Below are 18527 nucleotides of genomic sequence, written 5' to 3' on the forward strand. Positions count from 1 at the left end.
TGCAAGGGTGAAGATTCCATTTTATTCATTTTTTAATCCCTAGACTCTGGCACAGGTCTTGGCATATGATAGATGCCAGACAAATATGTATGTGATTATGTCAATGTCTACCTCTACCTGTGTCCAGATAGACACGCTCAAATATATGTGTGTGTGTGTATATGTGTATATATACATATAGAAAGAGTATGTGTGTGTATATTGTATATACTTACATATATGTGTGTGTATATACATATAAATATCTGTGTGTCTGGATATATATGTGTGTGTGTGTGTGTGTGTGTGTGTTCATATACATACACACTTTCCTGAATGCTGTCAGTTTCGATGAATTTATACATAAGAGCTCAGGTCAACGGAACAAGAACTGGATTGGGGATCTGATCCTCACACTGTCACTGGCCATTTATGTGACAGTAGGCAAGTGACCTACCCATTTTCAACCTTTGTTTCTTCATATTTAGAACGAAAGCCTGCATTGTAAGATCTCTAAGACCCTTTTGAACCTAGGAATCTGGGAGGAGGCATCAGTATAGTTGAACCCGAAAGGCTAGCCTTCATATGAACATATAAAATATCATCATGCATCTTGTCCAGCTTATAAAATCTCAAAGGCAAGTTCCTTTGTGCATTTCAGGAGTATTTTTCAGCTCAGTACATTATGGATGACTTCAGGAGAGACCCGCTCTACATCCTGGACAACAATCATACGCACTTGCTGCTGGTCGACAACGGCTGCCACGGACACCCCACGGTGGAAGCGAAGCTCCGGGATCAGCTGGAGAAGTACATCTCCGAGCGCACTATTCAAGGTCGGTGTTTAGAAAGTGGGAGGTCAGCCACATGCCATAACCAGAGCAGCAGCACTCCCAACAGTAGCTCCCAATTACTGAGTGCAGCACGATGAACCTACCCAATTAGGTCTTGTTCCCAAAGAAGAGCCATTATTTCTCTTCTTTCTTTGACATCCTAGGAGTACTTCTGCCTGGGTCACTGTGATAGGTACCCTTCGACGTGCTGGAGCAATGACAAATGCTGTCTTGTCCCACTCTGGTTGGTCAGCATAGAAAGCCTGCTGTCTCTTCTTCTGCGAGACAACACTTAAGAACAAATACCATCCACCATGGCAAATATGAGCTCACAAAGCAATGCAATTAACTAGGGTAGAAATGATAAAAACCAACCCACTAGTTGAACAGTTGATGGTTTAGTTCTTTGAATTTTGGCTACTTCTATATAACAGAACCACCTAAAACACTGGTTTCAAGGGGAGAATGCAACAATTGAGTGAAAGCCTTTATTTGCAATGGAAAGTGACGCTCTCTGTCTTCCTGTGGTTGAGATGTGTCCTGTTCTGGAACCAATTCTCTCATGATGTAGTGATAGACTCCATGACAGAGACTCGCTGGAGATGTTCTCAACCCTTTTCCTCTCTCAACGGGACGTACGCAAAGAAAGACGTTTATATATGCAATACTCTCCCTTGAGAGAACACAGTTATGCAAATTTCTCACCCACTCAAGAAAGCATAGGATTATGCAAATGAGTGAGAGTATAATTATTATAAGGATAAACTTGAACCTGGTCTAATAAATATTAGCAAAAGTAAAAGACTTTAGCATTTTAAGTAGCATTAACAAATTGCGATGTGATACATGTCATGCCATTACTGGCTGGGACACAGAGATGTATCCATCATGACCAGTGGGAAGATAGTCAAGTCTGATCTGTAGCCATCACCCCACACCCTGGACTCACAGGACAGAAGCTCCTGGCCCACCTCCTTCTTGAGGTAGGCAAATATTTCTAATAAACCCAAAATAAGTTTTATGCATTATGTTTTACAGATTCCAACTATGGTGGCAAGATCCCCATTGTGTGTTTTGCCCAAGGAGGTGGAAAAGAGACTTTGAAAGTGAGTTTTGGCTTGGTTTTCTAGAAGATCGGTCAATAAGCTTACTTAACAAATGTATATTTGCAGGACTTTGGGGCTCGCCTAATCCAACCTGACTAACTTATTTTACTGCAGCAAGATGGGAGCATTTTTCCCACCCTAGAATGTTCCTCTGACAGGCTTAGATTATTTCCTCAGCCGACGAGATTTAGGAAGAGACTTTGAAGCAAGGTGAATAGCCTGTATATTTAGTGCTGGCTTTGGCCAACAGCCTGCCAAGGAGAAGGGTTGACATTAACTCATGAGACTTAAGGATTGTAACCAGCATGTACATTGGAAAACCATGGCCACCCCATCTGCATGGAGATGAGCTGTGACCATACACACACAGATTGCCCCCAAATCGGTGTTCCCAGACCAACTAAAGTCCATCCACATGCTTCCTCGGCCTGCAAGACTCCACCCACATGAAGAAATCCCAATCCCTAAGTGATTCTGAGATCATGGGAAGCTTCTCGAATGATTCTGCACCTGCAACATTGAGCAACTGAGGAAGAATTCTGCTTCCCATCCTATCCATGTAGACTCTGCTATTACTGAGTTCATCTTGCCTGCAGCCAGACTTCTGTTTGACTTTTAAAAAAGCATCAGTGCAACTGCATTTTAGTCAGTATTTGAAAGCATGAGCATCATTTTCAAGATGTCATTTTTCTAGGAATAGGACATTACAAGAAAGTAATTTTTGTGTGTGTGCTGAGGAAGATTCACCCTGAGCTAACATCTGTTCCAGTCTTCCTTCACTTTATATGTGGGTTGCCACCACAGCATGACTGATGAGTGGTGTAGGTCTGCGCCGGGGATCCAAACCCGTGAACCCTGGCCACCAAAGCAGTGTGCCAAACTTAACCACTATGCCACAGGGCTGGCCCCATGAAAGTAATTTTTAACTCCTCCTTTTAATTAATTTCCATGTTGAGTTGTCCTCCCCCCATATTCCCTGTCCTGTTTTAACTCTAAGACAAGGCTTAGAGCATAGCTATTGAAGATTCTTGATCTTCTCCTCTCTCTTTACCAGGAAATACCCCTGGAGTTACAAGTAATTCCTGCCAAAGTTATTTAGAATTATAATCTAGTACCTCCCTTTGTTTATTATTTTATGTAACAATGATCTTTCCATGTATTCATACATTCATCAACAGGTATTTATGGAGCACCTGCTATGAAATTGGCCTCTGAGACCATCACTAAATGAAAGTCTTTCAGGGAAAGACTTTTCAGGGAAAAATTAAAATAGAGATGTTTTTCGATGTGAAATTGTCAGTGTGTGAATGCTTAAAGCAGTAGCCACATAAAAGAGGAAGAGCGATGGAGAGAACATGATGGAAAGATGCGTACATTGATACATACAAAGATGCATACTCTCTCTCTAATCTCAGATTTAGAATTTAGATTTCCAGAGACCTGCAGAAGGCCTAGGGCGCTGTGTTTCTACAGCATTTTCCACAAATGTCTGTTCAGGCAATCCACAACCCACAGAACAGGGGATAGGAGAGAGGAGGGAAAGGCGCAGAAACTAGCAGCTGAGCATCTCTTCACCTCTTGATCCCTTCATCTTCCAGCTCCCTCTCTTATCATCCCCACCCCCGCCGCAGCACAGCCCTGACATCCACCTTTAGTGCAGTAAGTGAGGTACAGATGGAATCCCAGCCTGATGGATGTGTCAACCCTCTGCCTGCTCTGATGAGGGGACCACGCACTTTACGTCTTCTCTAAGGAAGACATTCACTCTTGGCTAAAGGAAGGGGCTTCACAGTTTCTTCTGTCCCTGTGTGTGGATCACTTTGCTGTCAAGTGAAGACAATTCTTGAAACTTGATGCCCCTGTGCTGGCCTCTGTGGTTTTCATAAAGGAAATAAAAATGTAGATGTTTATCCAGGAAGCAAATATATTTTTATTCTCTTTTCATCAAAGGGGTGAGAGAAATTATTTGACGAGAAAATATATGAGTCAACATAATACAAAATATGTGGCTGTTGCTTTGAAGGTATTTTCATATCTTAAAAGTATGAATATTGTTAACCTCTCTCAGATAAGCCATCAATGATAACACTGAATACCATCTTAAGAGTTTTCACTCCAACCTCTCATGTCAGTATGTGGAGTGGTTGATTTTGTCTATAGGGATGTTTTTAAGCAGTTATTGATGGAAAACTTAAGCTAGTCACACTTGTCCTTATTATGGAATTTGGTTTCAGCACAGGATGTAATACAACTGGCTTACATTTCTCATTCATGAAGCAATTGCAAACTTTTGGTTTGCTTCTGATTGAAAATAAAAGTCCAAAGGGAAAAAGGCAGGGATGTGTCCATATGTTTGATTCACCAAATTGATTTGGAACTTGGTCCCGAGCTGGGTTCTGTGGATGCTCAGGGTCCCTTCCAACTGGCCCACCCTCTCTCCCCTCTCCCAGGCCATCAACACCTCCATCAAAAGTAAAATTCCCTGTGTGGTGGTGGAAGGCTCGGGGCAGATTGCCGACGTGATCGCGAGCCTGCTGGAGGTGGAGGACGCCCTCACATCTTCCATCGTCAAGGAGAAGCTGGTGCGCTTCTTACCCCGCACCGTGTCCCGGCTGCCGGAGGAGGAAACCGAGAGCTGGATCAAATGGGTGAGTTGCAGGGGGGCCAAGGTCCTGGGAAGGGAGAAAGCCTGAAATGCCCGGCGCCACAGCAGCTGAGGGTGTTTTATACATTCTCTGTGACTTTGAGACTCTCCTCTGGCCCAAACCACTTTCTTGCTGAAAATTGAAGCTCACAGAAGGAGGCAGGTCTTGATACCTCATAAAGGGGTGGCACACGAGGTTTACACTCAAGTCTGTCTGTCTGTGAAGCTGGTACTCTGTTTACACCATGATGTCCACCAACGTTGAGCTTCTGTGCTTTGTATGTATGAGTGGTGGAAAGAAGGAGGAAAGAAACCCCTGATAACAATGTTTAAGAAACGCAGATTCTAAATTGGGTCTACATCCATAGGAGAAGTTGTTCCTACAGAATAATTGCCTTTCTAAATTAACTGGCCTGTGACTCAATTCAGAATCTCTCGCCTTGCTCTTTAGATCATGTAAGAAATGTGCACTTACTGGAATATCATTATGCTTCTTATTTTAACATCATGCTATGCCTTCTCATCTTTCTCTCTGTTTCATGATTGCCATTGACTTGAAATGACTTTCATTTTCTTGACTGCTCAGTTCGTTAGAAGCTCCTGTTAATATCAGCAGGTGCATCCACATCAGCTCATTCAAAAATGACCTTTATATTTGGATCATGTGAGGAGCATGTGCTGCCATTTGGAAATTTTCCCATAAAGGAAATAGCAGGCTGTAGTCAGTCAGAGTTATTTTAGTCATAGAGCCCATTTTACCATGAGAGTTGAAGGTTGGGTTTAGTATAAATAATAAAAAAAAATTCTTTCGCTAGATGGGCATTTCAATGATACTTAGTTGTGGAAGAACCCCAAAATACCAAATACAGCAAACTGAAATCCTGGAATAGCAAAGATCATCTTTTTTTTTTTTTTCTCCTTTATTTTTATTACACAAGTAATGCATGTTCATTGTGGAGAAAATATGAAATAAAGATAAACAAAAAGGAAAAACAAAATCAACAGAATTCCCTCCATAGAGATAGTTTCTTGACACTTTGGATTCATTTCTAACCCTTTGGTATTTTTTCCGTCCCCCAAAACAGGTCATTTGCGTGTCTAATCACATACATGTAAACACGTATTTCACATGCACATACATTTACACCCATGTTTTGTTAACCAAATGGAATCATGTGATACATTCTGTTTTTAGCCATTTTTGAACTCACCGTTTCTCACAAGTGTAGAGCGTTCCGTGGGGTGGCTGTGCCATGGCTGATCTAACCACATCCTGCTCTGTGACCCTGGAGCTGATTCTAGGCTCTCACTCAGGCCTAGCTGGCTGGGCCTCCGGGCCCACCCTGCTCCCCGCTGGTCTGAGGGTAACTTAGGCTCCTGACCATCCTCCAGTGGCTTCCCCAAAGGGGCCTGGTAGGGCCCTCAGGGCACCGGCACCCATTCCCTGCCGAGCACCAACACGGGGATCCTGGGGTTCAGTCCTCGACAGTCTGACAGGCCAAACGGGCATCTCTGTATGTGGGAAGGCCGTCCCTGTGATGGAGATCATCTTCTTGCTCATGGTAGCCCTTGCCATTATTTAAGGCCAGCCTGGACAACCAAATTCTTGTAAATAGTGAGAGAAATCAACCCAGTCTTCCAGGCCGCCAGGTACTCTGTAGTGAATTAACAGACTATGGGACCCTATTGGTCTTATTTAATTTCAGATAAGGGGGCAGTTAGGTGATAATCCTGATGACATGCAGAGGGATCGAAGTGATTAGGAAGCAAGTCCTTGCTAGGTTAAGCCTCCTTGTCTAAGATTCAGAATTTAAAAATGCAGATGCATCTTCTTCCCAGGGCTGAGGGTCAATGTTGGTGCTGAATGATGTCCTGCACAACAAATGCTTACATGATATTCCTACTCGAGAAGTTACATTTTGCAGATTTTACTAAAAAAGGTAAACCTGGTAGTTTTGTATGCAAGTTTGTCCTGGGATTTCTTGTATATTGGCCACGTCCAGTTGAGAGACAGACATAAGAATCGGGGAAATAGAGATCAAATATCAGCTTCATTGATGATGGAGGTAAAGTTGAAAGATGTGGCTTCGGGGGGCATCCACAATGGGCCTCCTTCTGCTGAGCCCCAGAATGGGACAGATGAGCCCACCCAAACAGAGGCAGCCCCAGGCAACTGCTGGGCTTCCCGCCAGGCTAGGCATGTGGCTGATGGCAGACCATGGCACTAGCATTCTGCAAAGAGCAGATCCCAACGGAGAAGCAGGAAAGGGCTGGCTGGGCACGGCCAAAGTCACCAGTCTGATGTGTCACCCCCCTACCTTGAGTAGCGGTAAGTGAAAGGGGTGGAGATGCTCCAGGGGCCTAATTGGCATGGAGATCCCTCTGCCTGGAGACGTGTGGGTGAGGAGAAGGAGTTTTCCCTCCCCAAAGTGGTTATGCATTTTCTGTTCTCTGCATTTTTAGACCTAACAGTCTGAGTCAATTCCAGACATGTGGATGGCACAGTCCCAAAGTGTAAATATCGGTGTAAGTCATTGTGTGTTGAGCTCTGTGCTCAAGGTAATTTCCTGTGATGGATGGAAATTCAGTGATTAGTTCAAGGATACGCATAGAGGAAGATATAGTCAGCTCTCAAGTTACCCACCAAAGATGGCCCTGGGTCCGTTCTAGGACTTTCCTCTTACTCCTCGTACATGTTGGCTTGTGGAGTTGGAACAGGCCACATCCAAAAGGCCGTTCCACCTAATGGATCCTCACACCCTTTGTGAAGAATTTTGATTTCTGCTTCAAGAAATGCATTACAGAAAACTCATCTGGAGCAGGCTAAAATCAGACACATTTCGCTTTCTGTGAATATATTATCCTTTCTGGGATTCGTGTCTAATTCATATTCATATCTAATATGTTAATGATATATCATAATTATAATCATATCAATCAGAAGATGTACATCATTAGTAAAAATTAGTCTGGCATTTTAATGATGTGCTCCTATGAGGTTTTGCAGTTGGTACAGATTTCCCAAAAGACCAAGCTTGAGAGTAGAACTATTAATTAATGAATGTATACATTCAGTCAAATATTAATTGAGCAAAGTCCCAGCATAATTGTGGATGACCTCACTGATCATGTGGACAACCAGCCCAGAAACCTGGACTCATACTTTGTCGACCTTTTCAAGAGATCCCAGGGGCCAGCCCCATGGCCAAGTAGTTAAGTTTGTGTACTCCGCTTTGGCATCCCAGGGTTTGCTGGTTCAGATCCTGGGCATGGACCTAACACCACTCATCCGGCCATGCTCAGTGGTGTCCCACATAGAAGAACTAGGATTTACAACTAAGATATACAACTATGTACTGGGACTTTGGGGAGAAAAAAAGTAGGAAGATTGGCAACAGATGTTAGCTCAGGGCCAATCTTCCTCACCAAAAAAAAAAAAAAAAAGAGAAGAAAAATAGCATACATTACAAAGAGACTTTGTATACTTCTTCCTGGGGTCATCCCTTCTCTTCTACCAGTTCTCTCAGAGTTGTTCCCCCATATCTACTCCTTGCCTTCTCAAAAAATTGACCCTTCATAATCTCCCATCTATCAGCCAACCTCGATATCATTCATTCATTCATTTCAAACTCTTTCATCTACTCATTTATTCAGTTGACATTTATTAAATGAGCACATACTCTAAGCCAGGTTCTGGAATAGGCACTTCAGAAAGAATAGCATACACAACAGAAAGAGTCTGTCTTCATAGAGAAAACAGAAACTGAAGAAAAGTTCATATTGAGTGACTACAATAGAAAGCATGGTATAATTTCAAGCTGAAATGGGTGTTGTGAAGAGAGGTAACATGAATTCAGAATGGCTTGAGCCAAGGGAGCCTGGCCTGGTATCAAAGTCCTTTCAGGGGAATGCTTCTCAGAGGAAGTGATGTGGGAGCTGTGATGTGAAGGATGAGTAGAGTTAAAGGGGTGAGGGTTGGAATTGAAATCATGGAAGCAGCATGTGCAAAGGTCCTGAGGTCCAAGGTAAGCATGGCCTACCTGAAAAGCTGAAAGATGGCAATGAGGATAGATATTGTGGGTGGAAGCTGGAGAGCTTACAAAGGGCCATGTCAGGGAGCTCCTTGAACCTCATTTTAAGGTTCTGGTTTTGTTCAAGTGTAATGAGAAGTCACTGAAAGGTTTGAAGCAGGGCGAGAATGTGATCAGGGTTGTGTTTGGGAAAGCTCACACCGGCTGCAGTTGGGGGACAGGATTGGAGGAGGCAAAAGTACACGAGTGGAGAAGCAGAGACCAGGTAGGAACCCCTGCAGCCGTCTCTGGGTCCCATCGGTTTGCTCTGGATCCATGTTCACTTTCTCCTTTTCCGTTTTCATTTCAAAGGAAAGGATGTTTCAGCCCCTCTGTGCTCCCACCACGTCTTGTGTCCCAGAGCAGTGGAACCTGGACCCCTCCCTGCCTGTCGTTTCTACTCAGACCCCTCTCCTTCTGCCAGCACGGGGAGAGGGCCTTTGCCCTCATGCACCGCCTCCCACTCTCCATTGAACCTGCTATGGAGTGTATTTTCCTGAAGATTTTATTTGTTTCCTCCTCACCTCGGATGCCTTTAAACCAAGGCCTCCAGCACCACCTTCCCCAGGACACTGCAGCCTTAAAGGTCACCTCCTAAAGTCCAAACCCAAGGACACTTCTTGGTCCACATCTTTCATCCTCCCAACCTGACCTGAGACTTCCCTCTGCCGCCTGGCCCAGACACCCTGGGGGTCCAGGTCCCTGTTTCCAAATGTTGCCAGGAAAACCCACCACCACCTGGAAGGCAGTCTAACCAAAACCAGACTCGCTTCCTCCTCTAGAAGATGCACTTCCTCACCAGGCCTCCACCAAGATCACCAACGCCCAAAACCATGGAATCTGGGGCTCTGTCCATCCCCAGCTCGTTAATTTCTTTTTTTCTGGTGAGGAAGATTGGCCCTGAGCTAACATCAATTGTCAATCTTCCTCTTTCTGCCTGAGGAAGATTGTCCCTGAGCTAACATCTGTGCCAGTCTTCCTCCACTTTGTATGTGGGACACCACCACAGCATGGTTTGATGAGCTGTGCCTGAGATTTGAACCTGTGAACCCCGTGCCACCAAAGCAGAGCACACGAACTTAACCACTGCTCCACTGGGCCAGCACTCCCCAGCTCTTTAATTTCACAAAATATTTAAAGTTAAACATTACAGAAAATCACCAAGGATAATATAGCAAATTCCTTATCTCTCTATCTAATCACCAAGTCCTCTTGGCTCTTGTTCACAGCGAACTTCTTAGGTTTAAGCTCTTGTGATCACACTTGAATGATTTCTGTGGTTTTCTGGTGCCCTTTCCTCGTTTATTCATTCATTCATTCAACAATTGAATTCGTTACACACACACACACACACACACTCGCCCTTAGTCAATGAGTCTCTCAGGTTTTGGACAGTGGCCTTGTATAACCAGTACTTTATTCTCATTATGGTAAAGGACTTGTTATTCCAGTTTAGAAAGGCATCGTAGGTGAGAGAAGATCTGGAACACCCCTGTCGGTGGTCTTTATAAAAAAAGTGGAATAAAAGATTCCTCACCAAAAGAGAGGAGTTTAGGCTCCTCATGCCTAAAATCAGTTGGCTGACAGCTCTGCTCTTTACATCTTGCCAGCTCAAAGAAATTCTCGAAAGTTCTCACCTATTAACAGTTATTAAAATGGAGGAAGCTGGGGATGAAATTGTGAGCAACGCTATTTCCTACGCTTTGTACAAAGGTGAGTAAAAATGGCTCATTTAGACGTTTCAGCTTTGTGTGGCTTTCCATGACTAGCATTTATTTTTTTTTAACAGCTTTATTGAAATGTAATCTTGCACTTAATTTTGATTATCATAGATTGGAAGCTAGAATAACCACTATTGACCTGCTGAGTTAAATCTCCTTAGTTGAATGAATTTAATAGAACAAGAATTTGTATGTCGTTAAAATACTGGTCAAATACAATCATGGCAGTCGCCAAAGAGCTGTCTTTAACTGAAATTTAAAATCTTTATCTGAGCCTCAGACTCCATTGAGAATGTAATAAAAGCTATGGAGCTTTGTCCTAAGGTTCCATGTATATGCACACACAGGCACACACACACACTTCACACACATAAATAATTTTACATTCAATTTCAGGGGTTTACGAATCTCTTGAAGCTTGTGAATGAACCTCAGTTTTCAAATTCTCATCTGTGGTCTTTGCTGTCTTAGAACTCCATCAAGGTGGATATTACCTGAAGGAAATAGATCCTCGGCAAATACCACCTAGAGCTGGGCCTCCTGATTAAAATACATAAGATGTGCAGAGTAGGGCGAGGGAACCAGGACGTGCGATTTAAGCATCAGCTGTTTATTAGAATCATTCTTATTGTGCTGGCCAGAAATTTGGTCATAAGGATATTTATTAAAATGGCATTATATCTATAGAGATACATAGATACAGAAAATATCAGCTCTGGAAAAGACAAGTAGAACATTTTATAATGTGGCTCATTATTTCACAGATTTAGATATAGTGTAAGTCAGATGTGGTCCTTGAAATGTAACACTTATGGAATCTGAATCTATGCAAAAATATCAATATACCGTAGTTATACTGTTAGGATATGAAATGGAAAGATATTATTTTTGCCTGGATTGATCCTCATTATATGCTTTGGGACACAGAATATGGATAAGAATGAGTGAAAATACAGTGAGATGACGGTTCTCAGTGTTTGTAAGAGAGATGCTTAGACTCTCCTTTGATAATTGGCCATATGAAATTGTTCTGACTCTCTTATTTCTGGGCCTTTGGTGAGGTGATTTTTTTCCTGTCCTCTGACAGCCTTTAGCACCAATGAACAGGATAAGGATAACTGGAACGGGCAGCTGAAGCTTCTGCTGGAATGGAACCAGCTGGACCTAGCCAATGATGAGATTTTCACCAACGACCGCCGATGGGAGGTAAATAAGAAGCCCTCCTGGGTTATCACAGTGTCGCATCTGGTCCATTTCTGACAAAGTCTTCAATACTGAATCTTGCAAAGGATTATTCTGTTCTGGTGTATCAGTGTTGCTGAGCCTCATTTGCCTCATCTGTAGTATGGGATAATAACATTGACGTAGTAGGTTTGTTGTGAAGAGATAATACAAATAAATGCACCTCTGTGAGAAAACATCAACCCACCAACACCATCCAAAGTTTATAGCTCTTCAACCATGATATGAGAGGGGACCCTTTGTCTGGGTGTAGAGGTGTAGATATCTTCTGGGGAGCAGATGGGCAGAAGTAAATAAGGAAAATATGTGCAGAATGATCGAAAGGAGTTTACCAGAAGTAGCTCAACTAAAAATCAAGACAGTGGTCCTCATTTTGCACCCTGCCCCACTTGCCTAACCTCGTTCTGATAAGAAAATCGTCAGCGGTGAGATGCATAAGGGAACAATAGAATCAGTAGATTGAAAACATGCAATGAATGCCTTAGAGCTAGAAAATTGGGACTCCCCCAGTATGGAAGTTGTATGTCTAAGGCCAATTGTATAATCAAAGATGAAAACTTGATTTATATTAACATATGGTCAATTTTAATAATAGAATGCAAATAAGGTAATGGCTTATGGATTTTTAAATTATTCATTCCTTTAGCAAACATTATCTTGCGTTTGGTCTTTGCGGTGTAATGAACCTCATCACACATTACAAGCCTTTATTTAGTTGAGAGAACATAGAATTCTGAGCGGATCTAGTTAATTGATTCATAAATGAATCTCCATGTGTAAAATGTCCTATTTAAGTAAGGTCAGATCGTGCAAATAAACATAAACTCAGGCACGTATTGAATGGTACATTTAATTTTGTTAAGTTACCTGAAGATAGTTAAGGGTGAAGGCCTCATGGTTAAGAGAATAAACTCTGGAGCCAGCTCATCAGCATGACTTAACCTCTGCAAGTGACTTAACCTCTTTGTGCCTCAATTTCCCCATAGTGTGGAGAGTTGCAGCCAGCTCCTACTGGTCTTAGCAAGAGGTGACTGCTAAATGTTTAGGGGTTTTGTGAGTCTGTTGTTAAATACAGTTATTATTAAAAATTAGATAAACTTAAAACTAAATAAATTTTATTAAAAACAAAAGTGATAAATAATTAAGACTCATCACTTTCTGATTATTTTACTACATTTACTGTGGTCTATGCTCTGGAGGTTATTTATGTCTATTGTACCTGCGTGCTGGAAATTCTATATGGTGGTGTGCTGCTCCATGTCCATTTCCAATTCTCCATTCAATGATGTCACTTGGTAGCTGAAAACCGGCCATGGTGGGAGCATGTACACCATGCCCTTGTTGTTATGTGCTGTCCAGTCAGCTCCGACCCCTGGTGACCCTCTGAGTGAGTGATGTCCACAGTGTCCTGTCCTCAGCAGCCCTACTCAGCTCCTGTAGACTCATGCCTATGACTTTCTTGTAGAGTCACTCATCTCATATCTGGCCTTCCTCTTTTCCCGCTGCCTTCTACTTTGCCCAGCATTATGGTCATTTCCAGAGAATCCTGCCTTCTCATGATGTGCCCAATAGGACAGCCTCAGTTTTATCATTTTTGCTTCCAGCGATAGTTCAGGCTTAACTTGCTGTAGGACATGCTTGTTCATCTTTCCGGCAGCCCAGGCTATCCGTTGAGCTCTCCTCCAACGCCAGATGCCAGATGAATCCATTTCTCTCCTCTCAGCCCTCTTCACTGTCCAGCTTTTGCACCCATAGAGGGTAATCGGGAATATGAGAGTGTGGATAACCTTGCCTTCCTCTTTAACGACACTTCCTTACACTTGATGATCTTTCCTAATTCTTTCATTGCTGCCCTTCCAGGTGACAAGCAGCAGAACCTAGCTCATCAGATTGTTATGATGATCGAATCAGATAAGGTTTCTAAGTGCTTAGAACATTGGCACATATTAAGTGCTATATAAGTCTTTGTTTAAAAATAAATAAGAATCTTTGGAATAATAGTAATATTTGTGTAACCTTTTATGATGCACAGAGCGGTTTCATTGTGTTAGTTTACTTGGCCCTCACACCAGCCCGTAACAGGGACGATCTCATTTTGCTGGTTAATAAGCCAGGGCTCCATGGGTACCACAGGACGCGGAGTGACTGATGGTTTTTTGAGGGTCTGCTCTGAACTTGAATCTCTGAAGGCATCTTGACCTGTATTTTGTCTCATCTCATCCCCACCAGCACCTCTGTATAGAAGAGCCAACAGGCTCAGAGACAAGTCTTCTTCCAGGTCACTCATCCGGGTGATGGTAGAACCAAGGTTTGGAAGCGAAGATGTGTCTGGCTGCAAAGCCTTCCTCTTTCTCATCTGCCAGTGTGGTCCCTGGACCAGTGCCACGTGGGCATAACCTGGGAGCGTGTCAGCAGTGCAGATGATCACACTCTACCTCAGACTCGCTGAAGCAGCAGCTCTGAGGTTGACTCCAGCAGCCTGTGTTTTAGTAAGCTCTCCAGGTGACTGTGACGGAAGTTTGAGAACCGCCGCCTTATGTATCAAATGTATGAGCAAGGGCAAGGCCAGCGGATTTAGAAGGAAATGTGAAATGCCAGGCACAAGGAACATTTGCTGTGAGGACGGGGGAGAAAGTGCAGCTGCTGCTCTCCCCAGGGCAGCCACCTCTTCCCCTCCCTATGCTACCTGGAGGCACAGTGTGGGGCCTCGAGGCACTGTTGACAGTTCCCTCTCCAGGCAATGTGTGATCCCTGTGAGACCAACATTATACAGAAACATAAACCGATAATGCTGCCCTTGGCGGGAGTATTCCCCTGAACCAGGGGGCAGGCAAGTAAGACACTGGGTTGGACAGCAATGAGAAGTGCTGGGGACCTTGGGGACAGGAGAGACCAGGCTCTTAGGAGCAGCTGCCACTTGGCTCCAGCTGATGGTTCCCTGTGTTGTCAGTGATTCTGATTTTCACTCGTGAATCTGGATTTTAATGCTGAAAATGTGGATTTTTGTGAACCTTCTAATTTTTAATGTTGGCAACTGAATCACATTGTAAGAAATATTGTGGAGGACAAACAGGACATATCTGAGAGCTGGTGTGGCCTGTAGACCTGGTGTATGCCCAGAGTAAACATTAATTATCTTTACTAAGATTTTCAATAAGCTTCCATGGGGTAAGTTTTATCAGGAGCCTAGAAACTAGAGATAAAGATAAATAATAACTTGGTGTAGTTGTCAAGGGTTCCGATGACTTATTGTTATGTGACATGACGAGGCGTTCACTTGGTGGCATGTGGAGGGCAGCAGGATGATTCCATGGCACAGAGTGAAGAGTTGGCCGGTGGTTGGCACACCATCAGTGTCTCCTGTAGACTCCAGAGAAGTGATGGGCACTATACTGCTAGCCCCCTGTGCCCTAACTGAGTGCTTCTTCTTGACCAACATCATGCCTACATCCCTACGTTGTAATTATCCACGCTTTACAGTAACAAGAGCCAAGTAACTTCCAAGCCCACATCTAGCTGATTTCAAAGATTCCACCATGCTACTTCGCCTGTCTAGATATTGGAACTATAATCCAGTATTGTGTACAATTAAAAAGATAAATTTTATTCCCAAAGCAGAATTGGAAGAGTGGTTGAAGATGCTATTACTTTGTGGCTGGAAATTCAATGTGACTGGGAAAGAAAACACCTTGTGTTTCCTTTATTGGACTTAGGGTGTGAGTTCTCTCTCTGGTCTTTCTCTGTAGTCTGCTGACCTTCAAGAAGTCATGTTTACGGCTCTCATAAAGGACAGACCCAAGTTCGTCCGCCTCTTTCTGGAGAATGGCTTGAACCTACGGACGTTTCTCACCAACGACGTCCTCACCGAGCTCTTCTCCAATCACTTCAGCACCCTTGTGTATCGGAACCTGCAGATTGCCAAGAATTCCTATAACGACGCCCTCCTCACATTCGTCTGGAAACTGGTGGCTAACTTCCGAAGAGGCTTCCGGAAGGAAGACAGAAATAGCAGGGACGAGATAGACATAGAACTTCACGTATGTACTGGGGCAGTTGTCTTCTTAAATTCTCTGTTTTTTTGAGTCTTCCTTTAAAAAATTTCTTTACCTCCATCTTTCCCACTCCCTACCTCATTGCCATAAAGTAGTAATGTGTTGGCATTGTTAATTTTTTCTACTGCCTTTGCTTAAGATAATGAGTCTACCTGGTGAGTTCTCTGATGTCTTGCTTTCAGCTTTGTGCTATATTTCAAACTAGTTGTTGCAGTTTTTCTAATTATGAAGCTCAGTGTGGTGCACACACTTTCTGAAGGCATCTGACAGGGAACAGGGACAATGGAATGGCTGCATGCTCTTGTCTTAGCCTTATGGACATGATCTGCTTAAAATAGTCCTCTGCTGCCCGTGTAGAGGACTGAAGAACTGCCAAGTGTTCTTTTGTGAATTAAAGGGCGGAGAATATTTCCAGTGGAATAATCCAGATTTCCCTCTGAGAAGATGTTGTGGAGGCACCACCTCTACTCTCTCAAACTTTCCTCTTCTAAGTACAGGCAGGCTCAGTTTCCAACTGCCAGCACCTGCGACTCTTTGCTGAAGGGTTGCTCTGGTCTGAGACCAATTTCTGCCAGATGTTGGTGTATAAATACCCCAGCTCCCTCCCTGCTTGGAGGAGATAATCCTGAGCTTGTGTTCTCCACTGGCTCCTAGGATTGCCTAAGGGATTAATCTCTAGTTACCTACCAAGACGACTTGCTGGTAATGCACCCTTTATGGGTTCTTACTTTTCTGATCTTGTTTCCTAACTCTTTTATTGGTTTTCCTGAGATCACCCTTCAAATAAACTACTTGTCTCAATGCTTGATTGCTTCTGGGGAAACTCAAACTAGGTCATTATCTTTTATAGTTCTAGGATTTTAATGTGTGCATGTGTGCGTTGCAAACATCTAAATGATTTTTTAGATATTTGAAGTAATTGGAAGTGTTTAGAAAGCTTCTGTTTGACATTATTCATGTTAAGACCCTCCACAGTATCCATATCTGTGCCTGAAGCAGTTTGGATTTGGATAAAACCTCTAAGGAAGTTTAAAAAGAATATATACATTTAGTTGTTTTCTATCTGAAAAGGTTTCATTGGAATATCTGGAATGTTGAATAGGAGCTGGGACCCCAATTGATATATTAGGAATCAAAACTTTGAATAATGCTGCAAAGAAATAAGCATAGTTTTACGTTGTGATAACTGAACTTAAACCATAGGAAAGTTAGAATTCAGTCTGAATGATTTTTATAGGTGAGAAAAAGATTCATGTGATGAGAAGGAATTGCTTTCTCTTCGGCCTGCCAGATGTCATTCAGTTTTTAAATAGCTGTCAGCACACTTTTTCGCCCTTTATACCTTCCATCTAGTTGTGCATTGTCTTTTATGATAGAAAAAAGGTTTTGTGTCAAATTATACCACCTGGTGAGTTGCAGAGATGAAAATCACATCACTGTGCTGTTAAAATGGATTCATACACCGAGTTACAGAGCCCTCCGAGTGTGGGGTGTTCTCCTGGGGCATCCTGACCCCCATCTCCAGCCTCAGAGCGGTGCATCTACTACTGTGATGTTCCATTTGCACATGCTGACCTCATGCTTTAACCCCTCCCAGGACGTGTCTCCTATTACTCGGCACCCCCTGCAAGCGCTCTTCATCTGGGCCATTCTTCAGAACAAGAAGGAACTCTCCAAAGTCATTTGGGAACAGGTAAAGGTCCAACCCACGCCAAATGCATACTTTGTTGTGGTTGTTCTGACCTTCCCAAAACTCACATGCCTAATTGAAAATATCACTGATAAAATGGGATGTCTAATGTCAGGTGAATATGGTTGTGTGTGTTTCCATGGCAATGGAGGTGTGTGTGGAAGGGGAGGTCCCTGGAAGGCAGCTTTGCTGGGTGGGCAATCCAGTAGACACCTGCTTCTCAGCTGTGTGCACCTGTGTGATAGTTTTCCAAGAGATTTTTAAGTTTAATTTAAAAAATTAAGTTGTAGCTTTATTACATTATGGACAGGAAGTAGGGCCTGTACAGACTCTTCTTTGGGAAGCTCCCTGAGACTTTTCTTTGTGGTTTAGCACAGAATGGTCTTTGTAAATGATTTATGGACAGTTGTGAAGAAGGTACATTCTCCATTTTTAGAGCATAAAATTGGGTATTGAATATTGAGTTCATACACACAGTCTCACTACCTACCATTGTAGGTCTTCCACATCCTTACCACTTTTTCCTTCTTTGAACTATTATTACAGTACCACAGTGGGTAGTTGGGCCTCCCACAGTCATACTCCTCCTACCAGTTTCCTCCTGCATTTATCTGGATGTTTTCTTTTTATATGCTAATTTCATGTTCAAGACTGTGAGTATATTCAGGTTCAGGTGTATCTTGGGCACATCACGAATTTTACTTTGAATTGTTATGAACAGTTCAGATTTTACCATTTCCTGCTTTTGCCGTGAGTTCACCCTCACCTGACATTAATGTTGACTCGATCACTTCAAAAGATCATGAATTAACCTGAACGTTCTCCACTCCTCCAAAAGACCAGAGGCTGTACTCTGGCGGCCCTGGGAGCCAGCAAGCTTCTGAAGACTCTGGCCAAGGTGAAGAATGACATCAATGCTGCTGGGGAGTCTGAGGAGCTGGCAAATGAGTACGAGACCCGCGCAGTGGGTAAGCCTCCAGGAGAAGGATGCCACACGCATGTGCCCATGGCACTCACAGGCCTGATGGTGGTCAGTGGCATGGCCAAGCTCCCACCTGCAGATCACATGGTCGTGAGTGCACACATTGTGGCAAAAGCCAGATGCCCCTTGCTCCTGGCACTTACTGACTTTTCCAAGAAAGTGGGAAAATGTGGGCTGTCATCCCACAACCGCCCAGGGCCAACCCAGG

At 43.3% G+C, this 18527-nt stretch overlaps 1 protein-coding gene across 2 annotated transcripts in view; it reads left to right on the forward strand.

The window, feature by feature from the left end:
* TRPM8 (transient receptor potential cation channel subfamily M member 8) overlaps positions 1 to 18527 on the forward strand; it is an 88824-nt gene that overhangs the window by 26032 nt on the left and 44265 nt on the right. For both annotated transcript variants that reach the window (XR_011439535.1, XM_070269495.1), the window contains exons 7-14: positions 641 to 815; positions 1851 to 1918; positions 4369 to 4566; positions 10243 to 10345; positions 11441 to 11559; positions 15342 to 15632; positions 17245 to 17340; positions 18176 to 18305. Coding sequence is in view for 1 of the 2 variants with exons in the window: in XM_070269495.1 (XP_070125596.1) it covers positions 641 to 815; positions 1851 to 1918; positions 4369 to 4566; positions 10243 to 10345; positions 11441 to 11559; positions 15342 to 15632; positions 17245 to 17340; positions 18176 to 18305 (1180 nt within the window). In the remaining variant the exon portion in view is untranslated. The remainder of the gene's footprint in view (positions 1 to 640; positions 816 to 1850; positions 1919 to 4368; positions 4567 to 10242; positions 10346 to 11440; positions 11560 to 15341; positions 15633 to 17244; positions 17341 to 18175; positions 18306 to 18527) is intronic.

This window comes from Equus caballus, chromosome 6 (assembly GCF_041296265.1).
Source record: "Equus caballus isolate H_3958 breed thoroughbred chromosome 6, TB-T2T, whole genome shotgun sequence".
Taxonomy (NCBI): domain Eukaryota; kingdom Metazoa; phylum Chordata; class Mammalia; order Perissodactyla; family Equidae; genus Equus; species Equus caballus.